A 20,960-nucleotide genomic window follows, 5' to 3' on the forward strand; every position below is an offset into this window, starting at 1 on the left:
GGGAAGAAAATAATGCAGGTTGAGTCGTCAGCTAGGAAACAAAACACAGGGCGACTATATGTAATGAGAAGCTTCCCTCTTCCAATTTTGATTGATAGTTTCCTTAAATGGCCGAGACGATGGGCGAATGTACTGTAAGTGCTTGCAGTTACAGTCACTGAAATAGCAGAACTCTTCCACTTGTGACAAAGCCAAGAAAAACATCTGGGTTTAGTGTTTTTCTTTTTTTTTTGCAAGAATATTTTGCAAACAATGTATATTTCAGTCCCTCAGAACCAGTGATTGGAACCAAATGGAACTGAACTGAGAAAACAAGCAACAAATATACTCATTTTATGACTGTATAAAGACAGAGAGACAGAGAGAGAGAGAGTCAGCAGAATAAACTAGTGAGGAAGTCTGATAACTGATGCTGAGATTCTGCTATGGAAAAAACACATTTCCAATGCAGTTCTGCACAGTCTGCTGGCTTTGGAGTGGGATCTGACTAATGCCTGAATTTACTGACATGGCTTATCACTGGATGAAAAGCCTCTCAAGGCTCCTAAAATACAAAGTGGTTGTAAAAAAAAACTGCACTTCTATACAGTACAAGGAGTGAAGGAGTCAAAGAGATAAAGCATACTGTGTGTGTGTGTGTTTATGTGTGTGTCCATTCATGTGTCGGTGTACACACACATCATTAGATAATGATCATAATCCCACTCTACATCACCAACAACCAACCACAATACATTTATTACCAAAACACAGAAGCTGCTCCTCCTCATCTATCCCATTTGTAAATTACTCCGCAGTGATAGACCATCGCAACAGCATTTTAATAATCTTAACACCATTTCAATAATTCACCTAGACAGTCGGAATAAAAAAAGAGATTGCTGACTAATCTGTGGATTACAGTGATGATTTCTGACAGAGGTTGAGGATCAAGGTAAAATGTGATGGGAGATGAGCCGTGGGGCTTACTATGCTAGCTCAAAGAGGATTAAGGTAAGGATCTATTGGGGAAGCAGCATTACATAAATTGTTTTTGTGCACAGAAACACACACACACACACTGGCATACAAAAACACACACGCAGGTACACAAACACACACGTGTTTCTCTAGAGGAGGGACAGGATGAAAATGACTTTAATACTTCTGGTGCGGTGGTCACAACATTTTGTAACGCTAAGGAAAGATCCAGTGCTTTATTTGATATTATAAATACTGTCTATAGACTGTTTCTATCCCTTTGGGTTCATTCAATTCTATTTATTCAGGAATACAAAAGTCCGCAAAATGCCATTCATGATGTTTACCAGCATTGTATGCATTTCTGTCTTGGATAGAAAACGTGTTTCACCTTTAAATCCAGTTACCGAGCTTGTAATGTGAGAATTGCTAGTATGTTCTGGCTAAATACACATTTTTGATGTATTCAGAACTTGCAAATAGGTTATATTGTAGTATATAATACATTTATATCTGAGGCCCAGAGGAGCATCGAGCTCCGGTGAGATCTGAAAGCGGTTTACAGCTAAAGAAATTCAATAGATCCGCTTCTATCTTTGGACACAGGAAGAGAGCATGTCTTATTTGTTAGACAGTTTAATTCACACTGTCACCTTCACTGTCCATTTAAAGCTCTCCACCGGCACAGATGTTATAACCTCCAGATAGATTCTGCTAGTAAACGTCATCATGCGACACATTAACAATGGTGACTTCAGGGACTGAAATGTACTGTGTCTGTGTGTATCTGTGTACAGTATACTGCAGGAGTGTGAGAGTGAGGTAGCCGTTAGCATTTTGGCCACACCACACCACTGATGCCTTCTGACAGAAACGTCTGCTGTGATTTGCATCACAAAGAGTCGTTCACGCGCACCGAGACACACCCATACACACACACGGGCAATCACACAAATGCGTGTGTCTAGACTTATTCCACACTGGTTAACACAGAAAGTCATTCACAAAAAATGACATCGATGGTCACTGCGAGGGAGGTTAGAGGCCAAATGTGTGTATGTGTGTGAGAGAGAGGTGCGGCTGTGCCTCCTGGATTCACACAAAGACACATTTGGACACCACAGATGTCGCAGCAACTTCCCGGTTAGGATGGTGTGTGTGTTCTGCCTTAAGGTAAAACTTTTCCTCTTGCTGGCTATGATCAGCTGCATAACAGCAACCTTGGAGCTGGCAGCTGGAAGTGTGTCTTGCTGATATGAAGCTCAGAGCTTTAAAGTATTTAAATCTCATCTTTGAAGGACAATCTCCTGATGCCACCCTGGTGCACATAACAATTAAAGTTACTTTAAATATATAGTGATGTAAAAATAATGAAAGATTCTCATAGAAGCATTTCTCAATAAAAATTTTAGGTCTCTGACTTTATTAATAATTTCTCTTCTGATGTGAAAGATTACACTCAAAAAGATAATGTATAGGTTGATCACAAGCCATTATCCACGTGAATAACTTGCACTAATTTAGGGTGTGGATTGAGTGGTTAAGAATGTGACAGGAACTTGACCCGGCTCCAAACACATATCCAGTTACTGTCTGACTCTGTGAGCGTGCGTGTGTGTGTGTGTGTGTGTGTTAGGGATAGACACGTGGAGGGCCTGTCACCACACACTGATGTGTTTATTTCACTGCAGCTGGGGTAATCACTCACACACAGAGACAGACGCAGACAGACACATACACAAATATTTGCACACACACACACACACACACACACACACACACACACACACACACACACACACACACACACACACACACACACACACACACACACACACACACACACACACACACACACACACACACACACACACACACACACACACACACAATCCATAACCCCCCCTGCTATGCGCAGTCTACTGGCTTTGGCAGGCTCGTGGGGTCACTCCTGCTCTTTGGGTTTCAAGATAAAAATGTATTCTTGCTGTCAGACTGCTGCCTCATCCTGTGGCCTCTTTGGCCTGATGAACCTCACAACGTTCATAGGAAAGATATACAATTTGACTGCGGCTCAGATCTAAATTTCACATTGCTGTTTGGTTTCAGTGGACTTTTTTAAGAAACGTTGATGGGTGAATCCATTATCTTGACTAGTTTAGGACCTCTGTCCAGAAAAGTAATTCATAAATATAAAAAGTTTACAAAAAATAAAACAAACCAGAATTCAATTAAATCAAACTGGAAGCATTTTTCATTGAAAGTGAACATTGTGCTGCACTTGTTGCAAGTTCTCTAAATTCCCCATCCTTGTCCATAAAGCTGTTCCTGTTGAACTGCTGAACCCTCCCTACTGAATCCAATAGCTTTCCATCAGCTTTTAAAGGCTTTCTATCACAGTCTAAAGAGATTTAGATGTTTCTCAAGGATTTCACAATGCATCAAATTGTGTCTCTCAGGAGCTTCAGATTGAAAGAGAGGGAGAAAAAAACTCATAGAAGAGACTGATTGATGACAAGAGTACTGTAAGAGGAAAGTGAAAAGGAAATAATGGTACATCGGTTGGTGTGAAGGCATTTTCTTTGCAATCTCGGATTGGTTTGACCCTGACCTCTCAAGGCTGACAGTTGTGCAGCAGTTAAAATGATCCCTGGCTAATCTGCCCCTTAGTGTAACTCTTGTCATGCTTTAGAGTATGTATGTGTGTGCGCATTTCTTTAAGGCTGTATCTGCACATGTATCTATGGATGGACAAATATCTGTGTGTGTGGCATGTGTATGTATACAAATGCGTAAATGACTAAATATGAATGTACATTTTGTGTGTGTTTTTATGGAGTAAAGCTTTGGCGTGGCATGTTGACAGCCACGTGACGCCAGCTGGGCATTATGCCGCGGGTATCACATATCAGGGCACCAACCCTATCACATTGACAACTTTACAACAGTCGTCAAGTGGTCGACACAGCAACCGCGACCACTAATATTAGAACATTTTGAGAGAGAGTCACAGGACACCAACAACGGCAGCTGTCGATCAATAAGAACAAAAAAGATGGCTGTGTGTGTGTGTGTGTGTGTGGAGGACTGAGCAGCAGAACGAGGAAATAGAGAAATAGAGAATGTGAACGGGAAAGAGAATGGGCATGATAAGAACAAAGAGAAAATAGAAAGTCAGAGGAGATAAAAAAAGAAAGTCAGGGCTACAACCTGAGGTCATCAGCAGGTTTTAAACCTAAATCCCTCTAATCACCTTCAGCAGACAGGGGAGACAGACCAATCCATTTGCCCTGAGATCCCATTATGACAGGAGAAAGGAATAGAAAAGATAGCAAATTGAACATACTGGAAAAATAGCTCTCAGTGTGTGTGTGTGTGTGTGTGTGTGTGTGTGTGTGTGTATGTGTGTGGTTTGCAAGTGTGACATAGCGCTCGTGTCCACGAATGTGTTGTGTTCAAACTGGTCTCAAAAATAAGGAAAGCAGATAAGGCAGCAGTAGTAATGAGTCATTAGTGTGGAGATTTGTCTCCAAGACGAAGGAGCGCGAGTGTGAATGTGGGTGTGCGGCAGAACGAGTTTTATGTGGGAAAGTCTAAGTGGCTCCTAATAGTTAAACCGATGTCACAATTTGACCATTTTATTTGCTTGATTTCCGTCAGAGGAATTAGAGACTTCTAGAAGTGAAAGGATCACTCTGTTATTCCCCACCACTCCTTCTTCCTTCTCATCTCACCTTCATCTCTGCCTTTCCCCCCACATACTCTCCCTCACTTTGTATGCTGGTCTGTCTGAGTGCCTTCCTTGCCCCCCCCCCCCCCCCCCCCCTCAGGGGAGCTGTGTACTTAGGTGCAATTGAAAACGACTATCAAACCCTGAGGAGTGAAACCTGATTCAGAGACTCCTTATCCGGTAGCGCAGCCCTCTCCAAGTGCTGTGCTGCTCTTCCCCTGTGACCGACTAAATGAAATTACGTCTTTTTATCCATTCAGGTGGGAACGCAGCCAGATGAAACTAGGAAAGTAAAGAACAATCTGAATTGTGAATGACGTTCTTCTCTGTAGTTAAGGCCCTCGGGGAGTGGAAGTGACATGTGTGGCTCTTCCAAAGTGGATGTTTACTGTGCGACTCGTTTGATGAGTGAATAAAATGTTGGTGTGCTGACAATGTACTTGTATTTACAATGTATTACATTTACATTGAGGGGGTTGTGTGAGTATGTATGTGTTGTATTCATGTGTATATACTTGAAATCCACACCTGTTCAAATTACTAGCATGGCTGGGAATCTTATAAAGGCATGAAGTGTCCTTGGGCAAGGCAGTTAAGTAACCGCTTAGTGATTTCACTACGTCGCTCATATGAGCAAATGTAATTTTGCTCCAATTGGTTTTATTCAATTGGTAAGCTAGCCAATTGTGGTAGCTTTTTTTGTTTCCTCTTGACTGCAAGTCTATTCACCTCAGTTCAGTTTTCAGCAATATGTACATCTGTGTTAATGAAAAGGAACACGTTAGTGTTTTTCAGTCCTTTTGAAGGAAAGCAGGCAATCTACTTTCAATAATTACCCTCATTATTTTCTGCAACACTCAGGTACAGTAAGAGAGTGAGCCATGAAAATGTAAAATTTAACACAGGAATATAGGCTAAGCCTCTGCAGTCACTGAGAATTCTTCATGTAACTTGTGCTGCAACTCAAATTGGCTCTCCGGGGACATTTAAGTCTAAGTTTAAACTTTGGATCTTTGGATCAGTGTTACCTCGTTGCAGCAGAGCTTTCAAGCAACTGTCACTCAAAACAGTATTCAGGCTGTTCCCCTGGTTCCCCCTGCGACAATTCAACACCAAAGTTGTTGTGCAATAAGAAACAATGCTTTAGATTTTGGAAAACACATCAAAACAAGAACAATCATTTTATGCTAGCCTTTAATTTGTTCATTTATTGAACATTGTCCTTTCTTGTATTTAGGTTACATAATTTAATTTTGCTATTGTGATTAGGTCCAATTCACTGTTTGTCTCAGTTACATAGTTACTAAATGAGCATTTAGGATGATCCCTGTTGGAATGGGTGTTATTTTTGTTTGAGATATTAAATCTCATCAGCTGTAGTTTTGTTTTTGTTTTTTAAAATATTTTTATTTAACAAAATGTGTCAAAAGGGTCAGGATACATTTTTATTTAGCACACCCTTCAACCACTGACTGCAAACTGTGAAAGAGTGCATGCACCATCAAACCACTCTGTTCTGCTGTCACATCAGTAATAAGTGACTCTTCTATGGCCCTTTTAAGTTATTTCCATTTGATGATTTCTATTTTTACATCTTTTTTACATCCTCTGTCGTCTTCATTCTGTCATCCCGTCTCTTCAGTCACTCCCTTGTTCTGTTCTACAAATCCTCTCTCTTAATCTCACATCTTGCTTTATATTCTCCTCAGGTGGAGGTTAACACTAACACTGCACGCACCTCAGCAGCTGGTATGCCCTCCGGAGGGCGACACTGTAACAGCACTTCCTGCTCCAGAGACACTTCCTTTCCCAGGGGTTCCTGTTCGAATGACTTCTTCAGATCTGAGGAGAGAGACAAAGGAAATGTAATGACTTCTATCGGACGGGTTATTAGGTGAATCAGAGAGCTGATGACAAAATCACTGCAGAGATTACATCATAATGAAACTGGATGATATTTAGATTTTGGTACTGTTATGAGGTAGCCAGTGAAAGAGCTCACATTGCACACTGACGTGAAAGCGGTGATAAAATTTGTCAACAGTAATATAACTTAATAACTTAACAGTATTAAGTTATTTAATCTCTAAGTAGGACAACCCTGGAAACACGACACAGCAACAGCAACACCGATAATCAAATCAAAAAACTAAAAGTCTCAATGGAAAGCAGAGGTGTGTGGGAGGCCATTTTGCAAAAGCATCCTGTGATTCAGCGGTCCAGACCATTCAGGAGACGGTGCCATGTCATTGGAAACCGGGGCTCATTACCTCATTTCCGCGGCAACAATGACACAGTAATTATGGAGTTGGTGGTTGAAGTCAGTGATGCATATGTTGACTTCTCCCACTCTCCTGTCACTTTAGAAATATACACAACAAGGAAAAACACTTAGCTGTATATTCTTAGTGTCAACTAATGCTCACAGGCGGGTGTATACACACACACAGATACACATCGTTTGCATTTTACCAATGTATCACAACAATTTTACACACACACACACACACACACTGAACACTAAACACAGGCTGCTTTGTTGCATGCTTGGCTCTCAATCACGATGCACAATATTTAAAACCTCGCTTTCATTCCATATAGACTTGCCAGAGTTCGGGGATCTCAAGCAAGCCAAAGACAATAAATGATTCACACTAATGGTCCACATGCTGTGATAAATGACAGCATTACAAAGCAGCATGGAATGCACTGCCATTTCTTTCACAAAACGTTTCAGAGAGGGCTCAGCTGTTTTCATTTTGAGGGGGAAAAAATGCTCCCAGTAGCAGACTTTAAGACAATTAGCCAGACATTTAAACAAGAACAACAGACGACGGAAAGACAAAAGAAAGGGGGATGACGAGAAGGCATTAAAAGATATGAATGAAAACACAAAAACCCTTGTAGGTGGATGGGTGAACGGATGGAGGGAACTGATTGTATGCTTAATATATTCTTCTCTGCATCTACAGTTTGTTTCCCCCACTGCCACTTTTCTCTACATTATTAATTGAGAAAGTTCAAAAGGGGCAACCACTCGTCAGCTGTTTATTCTGAGCCTTCTTCTCGACTCTGCAGCTCTTTTTGCTTCTTTCACTACATTATTTTATAAACTTTCTGCCAATCTCCCTTCGCCTAGGTATATCCCTGACACTGTAATGCTCCATATCATTCTGTCTTTCACTCTTAACCTTGTCCTTCTCTAGTTTGATTGATTCCACCTATTGGACAGAGTTAAAAACATAATTCACTGCTTTCCTGTTCACCCCCATCCCCTGCCGCCACACATTATACTGTGTGCATGTATCCCTATATTGGCAGCTGAGCTTAACACATGTTAAAATAATTAGCCTGCCATAGAAAAAGGCCATAAAACAAACTGCAACCTGAGACAAGTGGCAGTGTTGCGGGACTTAGCAGGTGACTTTATTTATGGCGCTGATCAGGTGGTGTGATGGATTTCTAAATAAGAACATATGGAGTGGGGAAAGAGGAAAACATGATTTCTTTTTCGTCCAAGCGTCTGGGTCTAACTCAAAGGTTTATGATCTGATTTCTCCAAGAATCTGGAGAACACAGACCCAATATGATCTGGATAAAAGGATCTGCAAAACTGCCCTTTTTATCCATTCAAATTCTGTATCACAGCATTGGAGTGTCTCTGCAAGACTAGAGCTCTGGGAGCTGACTAATGTGGAGAAAAAACTCATTGGGGTGTTAATTTCTGTGTACATACGTATATCTGCGTGTGTGTTTACATTACAATACATATTTGTTTGTGTACACATTAGCATGGGTGTGTGCATGTATGTGTTTGTGTTCCTGCGTGAATGGGAGAGCAAACCTCGTAACTGGCTGATTAAGTGTCACATGTCACAAATTTAACGATGTACGGATGGTTAATTATATTGGCTACAGATACGTGATGTACTTCAAAGTGATATCCAGAGGTTTGTTGATATGACAGCATTAACAGCAGCGTTTAACTAATACAATCTTTGAGATATTAATACTAAAAACTTTTTCACTTTGAAGGAGTTTGAGAGTCACTCTGTTAGTTTGTAAAGGATGGCTGCAGCTATGGAAGACAAATCCTCTCTCCTCTGTCCTTTAGTTTTAAAAACCATACAGAAAACTTTCATGGGAGGGCACAGTGTGTGTGTGTGTGTGTGTGTGTGTGTGTGTGTGTGTGTGTGTGCGCATGCGTGTGTGTGTGTTATCCTTGTGTCCTTTTACTCTCCTGGTTCCCAGGTGTACTCTTAATCACCTTATCCGTCAGTTGTGGTACACCATTTGTGGACACACACACATACTAGGTAGAACATTTTTTAATGCTGAACCGGTCGACAGTCACCTTACAGTGGCTAACAGACATAGAAGGAGGCAGAGTGAAAGTGAAGGAGAGGTAAAATGGGATGGGGGTGGGGTGGGGAAGGTAGAAGTCGGGACAGCAGGTGGAGGGCTGAAAGATGAGAGGCAGAGAAGGAGAGGAGGAAGGAGGGAGAAGTTGGCAGCACACAGCAGGACCACCTTACTCTTTCTTAATACCAAAACCACCTGCTTGGTCTTTACCTGTAAGTCTTTTTCATGTCCAGCATACTCTCTATATCAAACCATTCAATAGAAGCTCATGTCAGTGAGTCCACCTTGTATCATCTCTATTTATCTGTCTTATCGCTCTCAAAACCAACCAGCAATCCATCAAACATCGGAGCCATCAATCTGACTTTGATTACATCTCCTTTACCAAGATCCTAATCGTACTCACAAAGACAAGGGGAGAGATAATACGTGTCGAGCTTCCAAAAGCATGAGAACTTTGAATCCAGCCTTTAACAAACATAATTCACACATGCTGGTTTTATAATTTTGACATTGGTGAGCATGAATCTCTCTGCAACATTCACACAGACAGACTCAAATACTGGAGAAGCGAAAGGAGAACCACTGTAAATAGACACATTTCTGAGCGATGTTATTGTGAGCTCACATGGGGGGTTCTTGTGCCTTAAACTGCACGTTTCATGCTTAATATCCCAGGAGGCAAAAACTCCAGTTTAGCTAAAAGTGCAAAATTAGCCATTTGTAACCGAGACCAGAAGAGGCAAATGTCACCCAGTTGCACAAAGAGGAGAGTTCAGGAAGTTTCTATTTTATGCAAATGCCCCCTGACATGTGTAATTCATGACTAATAGCGCTTGTTAACCCAGACCCTAACTTCGCTAGGACCAGGACTGACTTGAAAGCAGAAATGGGACCCCAATGCCAGTAATCTTGTCAGACTGTCTTATTGTTGCACTATACAGTTTCAATAGCATATATTGCAATAGAAATAGTATAAAGTCAGTAAGCAAAACCAGCAGGAGATGAGCTCCAGACTCATGGGAGGTAAGAGACAGTCTGCCACGTTTGAATCAGTAAGTGTAAACAAGGCGTTAGAGGTGATCATGCCGTCTGCCTTCCAGAGATACACTACTGACAAAGCTTGCAAGATTTCCAAAATTCTCCAGAACAACTTCCTCACCTAAATGATGAGGTTTAATTTCATGCAATATAAATCTAGTCATTATCAGATTGCATGTGTAGAGCTACATTGGCTAAGAGAGTTATGTGAGGACACAGAGCATTGCTGGGGCTGAATGATAACTTCATAATACAGTCAATCCCTGTGGGGGATGACAGCCTGAACAGAGCATGATGGTTCATTATGGGAGTAATCACCCAAAGCTTTAGCCCTAAATCCACCACATGGCTACCCACACAACACACAGAGACACGCGTACATGGGCAGACAGTGGAAGACAAAGAGAGAAAGATCGAGACAGAGCGATACTGTCACAGAGAGAGAAAACACACACAGGGGATGGAGACAAACAAGAAGGCAGAACAACTACAAACACAAATGTAGGATACTCACAGTGGGACAGAAAGACAGACTTGCACACGTAACCACAAAAAAAACTGCACACCAACTGACACGAGGAGAGGATGAGGAGGTGATTGAGGGATGAGACACACTCCTCTCATGCCAGCCAATTCCAGGAACAATTTCCTGGTCTTAATTAGTAAGGGAGATGGTGAAATGAGGAGTTGGTTGTGAGAGTTGATTTCCATAAAGATTGAGAATGAAATTAAAGGAGATTAAAGCAAACTGCTCGAGGGATGAGCAGACAACACACACACACACACACATATATACAAACACATATTCAGACATGGTGCTAAGCTAGTGAGCTATGACAGACAAAAAATTGCCAGTCTGGTAGCAATAGCACATGTGTGTGTGTTTGAGAGTGTTTGTGTTTTAGAGAAATAGGGAATGTGACATTGTGTTCACGACGTCAACGGAAGGTGTGTGTTTTCGCGCATGTGTGCAAATATGTGCCCGAGGGAAATATGTGCACAGGAGAGCAGGGACAGCTGTGTCCTTTCAATTCACTGACCCCACTTCATCCCAAACTGCAGATAACGCTACCCAGCTTCATAAATATAACAAAAGCAAAGATAAATTCACTAAACTTAGAACTACAACAGGGTTGAAAAGTACAGAGGGCAACCTTGTAAAGCGTTCTTCAGTGTGAACTCCCGTATATATGTATATATACACACACACACACACACACACACACACAATAAAGCAGTGTAAGCATCTATTCAAAAATGACCTTTTCTTGCATAAACTCCTTTTTCCCTCTCCCTCAGCCTCCTCGTCTCCCTCCCTCTGTGTCTCTCCTCCACCTCCTTCCCTCTTCGTCTAAAACTTCTTCCACTGCTCAACTAAAACTGTTATTATGTTTGTGGTTAGTTTGTTGCCTCAGGCAGATCTACATAAGCACATTTCAGAGCAATTATCCAAAATGGGTGTCTCCGCCTGCATGCTATCCATGCCAAATCATAACGGTTTCCCCTGGTGGAGCTGCTCGAGCAATAAAGAGCAATGCAAGATGCTTGGGAAGAAAATAGCAAGCAAAGTACTCTCCTTTAGTTTCAGAGAGGATCATTTGGACATCCAATTTCCTACACGATGGCATGCAATGGAAACAATCAGAACTTAGGCTTTGAAAAAAAAAATCATCATGCAAGTGATAAAGCACCCAAGAGGGTAGGATACAATTTGATAAACCTTAGAAAAGAAGAAAATGTAAATGGATTTGTAATTAAAACACATTTGTATTAAGTAAACCATGAAACAATTCCTGCTGTAGCAGCCAATTATGTTATAATAACGAGGTGGGTTTGTATTGTTTTCTGCTTTTATGTCTTGATAAGAAAGTCCTTAAATGCTGTGATTTTGTCAAAACTTACTAAATAACTATATTACGTGCTGCATATAATATTTAGCTTGATAACCATCAATCTTATGTTCATCTAACAGGTTTTGAAGTGGCTCTCATGGAATAACTTGTTTATGCAAAATCCCAAATATCTTGAAAATATGAGCTTTTTTCATGACAACATGAATATGTCCTGAGGCTTTAGGGTATTTAGTGATGTGCTGTGGCAGTTTATGGCTGGGTACCTCTTCAATCTTTGGGTATGTACGTCTTTAAATGCCAATAAAGACCCAAAATATCAAGAATGGAAGAAGTGAAGGTAAACGGTGACCTTGAGTGTCACTCATCATTTTCAGTGTGGTCATTTTCTCTAAGCGACTTTAAAGAGTCTCTTTCCACTCAAACCAGTTCTTTCACTGAACTCTCCACCCTGTCATTTCAACACTTCACAACCTGTGATCAGCCCTAGACACCAAGAAAGATCTTTCCATCCACTGGCAAGTTTTGAACAAGTAAACAACTCTATTCGCTAACATAGCACTGGCACTCAACAACAACAAGCAACAAGGCTTACTCTGGATCCTGGCTTGTAAAATTAGGACTCATTAGGACGGAAAATGGCTCAAGGGCCTGTCAACTACTTCTAGGATCTCCAAATAACAAGAGGGGGCATGTTTTTGAATAAAACTGTTCACTTTAGATCCTCAGCAAAAACACAGTATGGTTTCAAAACATAGAGAGAGAAAATCTAACATTGAAATATTTCAATTAAAAAAAGGAACAATACATTTTCTGTTAGTCTAGAAAATTAGCTCTGTTTGTCATCACGGACCATTCTTCCCTTTTGACTGTTATTTGTTAGAGTCTTAACAATTCAATTTCATCAAGTCTCTTTTCGTAAAGACCTCTCCATACAGTATATGGCTGGGAGACACCTCAGCGACTCCATGAGTGAACGAGACATGACGATCTCTTCTGCCTCCCTGACAGTGATGATATAACAGTACAACTGAACTGAACTGAACTGACGTTAGAAAGTGACTCAAGTTTTTTTTCTTGTGACTAAATCAACACTGTGGCTTACCACTTTTAACACTTACGGTGAGGACATGACATCATAACCACACATCCACACACAAACACACACTTTGGGTTCTCACTATAAAAATGTTTATCCAGTGTTTGCGTCCATCATGAAGTCTCTCTCAAAGCCAGAAACCAAGACTCCCTTGATGATGTCATCCAGAGAAAAACACTAAAGGTTTTCCACCGACAGCGCTGCAGGGTGAGTGTAGAGGGATAGACAGCATGGATCGCTTGGCTCATATCAGCCTTGATTTGAATATGCATCCATGAAACAACTAAGCATTCCTTTTCATGCAAAAAAAGAAGGTCAGATGTCATTCAGACTATGGTTGTTGGGCAATTTGGTTTCTGTGCTGCTGAGCAAGTTTCATAGCAGAAAGATTGGCAAACATACTGCAGTTGTTTCCAGTTGCTGGGTTACAAAAGACTACGTATATTGTTGTAAGCTACATGCAGGTTTCAGCCTAAATGAGTGTAGAAGAGTTTGGTTCTAATCAATGCTTAAAATCTAACACAAGAAACCCCTGTTGAGCCTTGTTTTCCTTCGTCTAATTCATCCATGATTGAAGGAAAACCTAAATACATGCAGCCGAGACATTTGCATCATAAACAAAACAGAAGAATTCGCTAACAGGCATTTTCCAGTTGACACAAGGAGCTGCCAGGGTTTCAGAGTATTGCTATGCACACACGTGTCTCAGTGGAAGGTGGCAGAACAAATTGCCATCATTTGAAATTTGTGCGTGTCTGGGAGTTAGTGTGTGCATGTCTGTGTGTGTGTGTGTGTGTGTGACCTTGACATATTGCTAATCCGTTGAAGGGGAAAGACTTGACCTGATAGCTGCAGGGCCAAAGAGCATGACTGACACTGCATGCACATTTGTGTGTATGTGTCTGTGTTTCGCTTACCCCTGTGTATGTGCCTGCAGTGCTGTGCATGACTAAATGAGTGTGAGAATCTGTGTGTGTTCGTATCACCTGCTTTATGAACTTGAATTAAGCTGCCTGCACCACCCATAACTCAGCTAAAGTGCCCTGCTCCCAAAGACCAACAAATCACCCATAGACTTAATATCTCTGATTGTGTGTTTGACACTTTTACAGCCACAACACTGATTGCCCTTATCGCTACAAACTGCGTATTTAGTTAATGCCTTGACGTGTTAATTCTACAGTTATTAAAACAGCTTGGAGATACAGGGGAATGAGACAGAGAGAGGCAAAAAAGAGAGAGAGCAACAGAAGTAAGTAACAGAACAAAACAATAAGCACATGATGAGCAAAGCTAGAAAAAAACCTAAAAGGAGGAGGACACAATGGGAAATAAGAAAATGAGTGGGAAGAGGAGATGGAAATGCAGGAGAGAAATGCTGAATTGCTATAGCATGGTGCGGTAGAAAAGACACTTTGCTCAGCAAGCTCTAGCTGCCAGGAAGCATTTTAATCACAACAGTAGATCCAAATAGGAGCCGAAAGCGGGGTAGGTCAGGAGGTTGGGTCGATTTGAAGTAAAAGGTTATCGCAAGAGGGGGCTGAGTGTAATCAGATCTGGTTAAGGGAAAAATCACTGCTATAACGGAAAGAGAGAAAGTGAAGGACAGAGGGACAGACAAAGTCAGAGGGGAAGTACGTACTATACAGAAAAAAAGAAAAGATCTGAAGAGAGAGAGTGAAAGTAAAAGAGAAGCAGGATTTCTATCATCTTTTGCCTTCCTGATATCTATTGGCCCTTCGAGTCTTCTTAGAGGCATCCTCCATCACCATCCCTCCACCTAACCTCCAACAGAGGTCTTACGTGTATGAAATATTATATACCCTGTGTGAAGAAGTTGATCGAAAAAAGGAAGAAATGAGATACAAGATGTTTGTTCGCCTTTGATACGGTGTAGAACTTTTTTTATTTAGTGTAGAGGATTTATGATTCAGTGGCCTCCATTTAAAAACTGGGCATCCCTTCAACAGTCCAAATTATGTAAATAAAACCAGATACAGAATTAGCTTAGCTTCTCAGTGATGCAAAGTAATTTCACCAACATGTTATTATAAGTAGTGGTAGCAGAAGCAGATGATTTTTGATGCCATGTAGAACCATGTGTGGTGTAAATAATACATTAATCAGAATTACATTTTTACAATTAGATATTTGCATTATTTTAAACTGAAACTAAAACAGGTCAAAGTTTAAAGTCAAGTGAAAACTGAGGTGTGTAAGCTTGAACACACTGTGATTGATATGGCACTACTTCCTGAGTGCTGGTATTACATGATGATATTGCTGGCAGGGTCAAGTCAGAGTGATGCAGACACAAACATTCTCTCTCTCTCTCTCTCTCTCACACACACACACACACACACACACACACACACACACACACACACGTATGCATGTATACACTCAGGCATACCTTCATACATCAACTACCTTGTTGAAAAGGTAGTTGTATGGCGTTCAGTGCTACGTGTGCATTTCTGTGCTGCTAGTGTCTGCATTCACGCATTTACCTCGGAAGAACCTCAGAAGCCTGTATACGTACACATGCCTGCATCTGTCTCTCAGCATGTATCAACCCAAACGTAAGCCAAAAACAGCACATTACCCAGCTTTCATTGCACCCCGAGGAGGGCCCATTCCATTCGAGAATGTTATTAGCGGAGCTTAGACGGATATTTTTGACTGTGTCACTAACGCTCCGCTGACGGATAGAAAAACATCCTCACATACCAAAGCAATGCAGAGAGTAGTGGTGATGCTCTGGTCTAAATCTAAACTGTCTTTAGAGCTCACAAACCAAATTAACTGACAAATATGTTGCTGTGGTAATACCACACAAGTGTAAGCATATACAGTAGTGTATATTGTGTAAGCTTGACTCAGCCATTTCTTCTATGAATGTACTAGTGTATAATTACTACATTAAATAATCTTGTACAGGTTCAATTTACATATAATGTAGCAGTCTACAGAATGCATCATCACTCTCTGAACCAGTGTGTAAGCTTAATACAGTATGTCACCCATGCACTATGCAATGTGTGATCTGTAAATGCAATGTATGAAATGTGAGTTTGCTTTGATCTTTATTTTGATCATTTGTTCCGTGTCAAATTAAATTAATAAATAAATACATGTGTGTAGTAAGTCAATACGTAAGTGAATGAATTAAGGAACCCAGCCCTGCAAAAGTGAAAACGCGAGACATATTTACAGCCAAATAAAATAACTTGAATGAAAAACAAGGGTCAACATGATGGATTTCCTCCTGCAGCACAAATAAGACCAACCTGGGAAAACAAGATTTCCAGGGTGTGTGTCTGTTAGAGTGATACTGTCTGTTAAAGCACTACATATGGGGATGTGTGCAGTTTGTTCTGAGTGTTTGCTGAATGGACTCTATCAAAGCCCCCAGTTGTCCTTTTGAGAGTTCACTCAAGCAAAGCGACACTGTCAGTATAAGCCAGGTAAACCGGGGAGGTGGGGTCGATTTTGTTATTGGTATTTCTTTTCTGCTTGACCTTTCTGTAACCTGAGCACTCAGACAAGTCCCAGTTGTCTTATGTGGCTGAATTGACCAGAGTAATAACGCTTGGAAAACTACTGTTGTGGGTTCAATTCTCAGGCCAGTGAAAGCAGCTTTGAAGGAACAATCCATCCCGTTATATGAGGCTTAAGTTGAAAGAACAAACAAGTCGTTTTAGGTGATTTCTATCAAACATCTCAACTCCCTTGCTACGCAGCTGCTGCAGAGCCGTCAAGTGACCATCACTCACAACAGGATTCAACCTTTTCTTTCCCTAGGACAGTTGTTGGGGTCTAACAATCCTAAAATTATTTCCCCATGTGATCACTGTGTGTACAGTGTTACACTGTAACACTGTCTGCTAGAGGGATATTCTGGTTGGATTTAGTCTGGCCTGTGTTCTTTAGTCTATATCTATTCTATATTAAATTCTTCACCAGACCCTAACAGAAAGCGGCTAATGCTAGACTAAAGTTATAGAGCTAAGTGTCTGCCTAGAAAAGTCCCCCACCATGTACCATTCAGTGTAAAACCAATTTAGAGGGCTCTGTCAAAGGTTTTTTCCTATGAGTCCTGAGTGCTTCTAGTTAAAATGTATATGTCATGACAGTAATGTGCCTTTACACATAAAAAGAAAGCAAAATAGCAGTAAAGTAAAAATCCTTTATTCTCTTGAAATAACCTGGCTTTTGATGATATTTATGGTCTTAATTTTTCAGCAATACCCATTCAATAAGTTCTGTAATTACCTAAGTAAGTTTCATTGTTAGAGTCCGCCATCCCTTCATGCAAATCAAGTTGCCTACTTACGCATGAATACAACATGCATGTAATTCAGTGTTACCGTTTGTATTTTATGTAATTCATATCAGCCTCATTGTTCATTCTCCCAGCAAAGTTTTAGAGGTCTTTCAAATTACTGGTAAAGCAAACCGGACACTTCCTACTGCTGCTGGTTCACGTTGAAAGCATTCATCTGGGGAAACATGGGTGGCTTTTATTGTGAAACTGTCAAGGGAAACAATGTATTTGTTAGAGGTTAGCGCTGACAGCAATCGCTCATTAAAAATGCATCTACATTACAAGACAGCGGAGCGAAGGTGATAACTGTGTATGTGCATATATGATCTGTCTATGTGGGTGTTTATTTGAAAACTTGTATCTTCTCATTTCTGGGAACAAAAAGAGACTGAATTTACATGTATTTGTGTCTTCATGTACAAGTGTTAAGCATTAACACTTATCTGTGAGTATACCAACAATGAACTCACCCATACTCATACATAGGATGCTTACTCATGTGTAAACATATCTTCTAATCTCCTCACATGCCTACTGACAGTAGTGTACTCACATGCGATGCGGACGTGTGCCTTTCGGCTTTTGGTGGTTCCAGCGGAGCTCCAGGCCACGCACTGACACCAGTAATCTTCAGGGCCAAACAGCTCCTCGACTTGCTGTCGTGTAATTTCTATACTGGCTTCTCTTACCACCAGACCTGCAGAAGAAAGGAAAAGCACTGTTGAATCATTTGCAATATCAGATGAGATTTAGATTCAAGCTAAAGAAGACTCCTGCAAACGGTAAATGAGTCATGAGTTTCTCAGTGAGCCGCTGATGCTCAAGAAAAAGTAAAAGCGAAAGTGTATTTAAGCTTCTACTCTGGTGATATGGCTTTCATGTTCGCCTAAGAAGCAAAAGCCAAAGTGGTGCACAGTAAATATCTTAGTAAGTAAATAGAAGCAGGGGATAATCATACAATACCTGCTACTCTTTACAAACCCAGGTCATTTTACTGAGTAGATTCACTCCGGATTTAATGTAAACTTTGTGAGACAGTTCCTTTGCGCTTCTACCACTTATCTCACTCTGCTCTCCAATTCCCTCTTTCCTCTGGTGTTTTGAAAGCAGCTCAATGTGAAGAATAAGTGTGAGGTTTAAATAGCTGCACCCCACTGATAGGACTGCGAGGGAGCACAGATAGACTGCAGAGGAAACTAGGAAATGAGGAGTGAGGGAAATACTGTATAGGATGAAAATATGGGAGACAAAGGAAAGCAACAAGTAGAGCACAGGTGCAAAGCCAGGGGAAAAAGAGAAATTAAGAAAATTGTTGAAATTCTTGTCAAAAGAAAGAAATAATGAAGAAAAAAGAGGTAGGAGGAGGGAGCAAGGAGGGACTGATGAAATAAAAAAAGTTTAAGTTCACAAACTAGGAAGAAAAAAAGAGAGTAAAATGGGAGAAACGGTAGAGTGGTAGAAGTAATGAAGAGCAACATGACAGAGGCACAGTGAGAGGAAGAGAGAGGATGACAAAATAAGAGGTGGGAGAGGGCAATGAAATGTGGAACGGAAAGGAAACGGAAAGGAAAGGAGATAAAAATGGGTTTTAGGTAAAAGTATGTGGGGACTGGGGAGTAGACGGGCAAAATGCTATGAGAAAAGATCTTGGCAGTTTATTTCAGGTTCAGCGGTGTTACAAAGACCCAAGCAACAATCTCTATGGGGCTCCACAAATCCAACGTGGGCCTATTACTTATGAAGACTCTCAGTAAGTTCTTGCCACTAGAGAAATTGAAAGACAGTTATAGTAAGCATGCAAGCATGAAGGCAAAGGGGACCGAGAGGAAGGCAAAAAGCGAAATCCAGTGAGCAGGATTGTGGCAGACCAAAGGCCATTAATGGCTGGCGAGAGAATTAAAGAGAAACCCATGAGGGCAAAGAGTAAGACAGGTAACAAAAGCTTTTGCGGAAGCTAGCTGGGAGATGGGGAACATGGCTTTTGAGTTAGAAAAAAAAAAATCAAGATTGATAAGAAGGGACATGAAGATGGAAAAGATGAAAAGTAAAGGGGGGAACTCAGAAGATATGGCAATTCAAATAGCACTGATGGTTCAGAGGGCAAAGAGGAAAGTAAGGCAGAAAGTAAAAAGCTTGTGGAAGGAACTGCTGGCACAACAAGGGATAATAGCCAGTGAGAGCCAAAGAGCTATAAGGGCAAAGAGCAAAGACGATATAAAAACCAGTGTGAATACCGGCGCTTCAGCAAACAAGGGAGATTGTTATGGGTTCACAACTTAAAATGAAAGAGCAAGGGACACAGCAAGAGAGGTAGAGGCTAAGAAAATGGCAGCTAAAGAGGCAATTATAACCAGCAAGCAACCCAGGACTAAAGCTGAGACAACTAGAAGGCAGGCAGTTGCAATGAGCAAAAATCCACAGCGTGAGGACAAAAAGGACAAAAGGGATTGGGAGGAGGTGGAGACCAGTGAGCACGCTACTGCCGAAGTAATGAGGAAAGTAAGACAATTAAAGTGAATGGTTCAAATGAGCCAGACAGCTAGTTATGGCAAATGGACTCAAACTAATGCAAAGAAAGCATATGGGATGGTACATGGACGGGAAACATGGGGTTTGGGGGCACAGTAAGACGTAGGGAGCAAGCTTGTGCTGGAGACGAAGGAAAAACATACGCACATTTAAAGCTTTTGCATCACTGGGTACGTGGCTTACTAAGCTGAAGGTCAAAGACTATTAACCGGACAATATTATTAAATCATTGGAGCAGTTCAAGTATTAGCCGATAGCTCACTGTGCACTTTGCATTGGAATTAACAGACATGTATGCAGCAAAGCTACGAATTAGTAGAGAATATAGAATTGATTAACACTCGGAATCAAATGTACATTTTTTTCATCATAAATAAATGATGACAAATCAGAAAATAAGATATCTGAAAGAACAGAAAGGAGCTTATTCCAGACCATTCCAGAAAACAGTCAAAACTACAGTACTATCAGTCTGCGTTCTCACCTGCTCCACACTATTTATTGCTTAGAGAATAATACTGCAGCACGTGGGACAGAGGCAGCACCTCAGGTATTCTGACTGAAAAACTGCAGCTGACTTGCGTTGCATAAGAGGATGCTTTCTCCCGGCAGAGGACTGAAGAAAGCTGTGCCAGATAAGTTTTAGTAGCTTTGTGTTGCACTTATGTAGCACAGCTTAGTAAATATAATCTAAGCTACCTCAAGTTTTACACCTCGCCTCTCACACTCTGCATTCAAGTTATTTAATCTTTTAACAAATTATTTAAAAAACATGACTTATCATACTGAGCTCTGGGTGCTAACTGCACTCACGCAGTGTTAAGTGATGTCGCTGGTCATGTGTAGACAGTCTTCTGTGCCACAATTTTCAACTACATTCTCATTTATAAACTATAATAGAAAGCTGGAGGATTCTGGGGTGGGGGGTAAACCAGGATGTGTGTTGTGTTATTGCATGTAATGAAAGAGGGAGATAATAGAACAGAGAGGGTTACAGGAATATGAGAAAACAGACAGAAAGAAGGAAAACTAAACAAGAACAAGACATATATAGAGTGAAAC

General features: G+C 40.9%; 1 protein-coding gene across 1 annotated transcript in view; it reads right to left on the bottom strand.

Annotated features, from left to right (window-relative positions):
* Nucleotides 1–20,960, bottom strand: part of LOC139283942 (netrin receptor UNC5C-like) — a 172,683-nt gene that overhangs the window by 54,320 nt on the left and 97,403 nt on the right. The window contains exons 3-4 of the mRNA XM_070904049.1: nt 17,923–18,066; nt 6,429–6,532 (exon numbers count right to left, since the gene is read on the bottom strand). Coding sequence (XP_070760150.1) covers nt 6,429–6,532; nt 17,923–18,066 — 248 coding nt within the window. The remainder of the gene's footprint in view (nt 1–6,428; nt 6,533–17,922; nt 18,067–20,960) is intronic.

The sequence above is a fragment of the Enoplosus armatus genome, chromosome 4 (assembly GCF_043641665.1).
Source record: "Enoplosus armatus isolate fEnoArm2 chromosome 4, fEnoArm2.hap1, whole genome shotgun sequence".
In the NCBI taxonomy this organism is placed as follows: Eukaryota; Metazoa; Chordata; class Actinopteri; order Centrarchiformes; family Enoplosidae; genus Enoplosus; species Enoplosus armatus.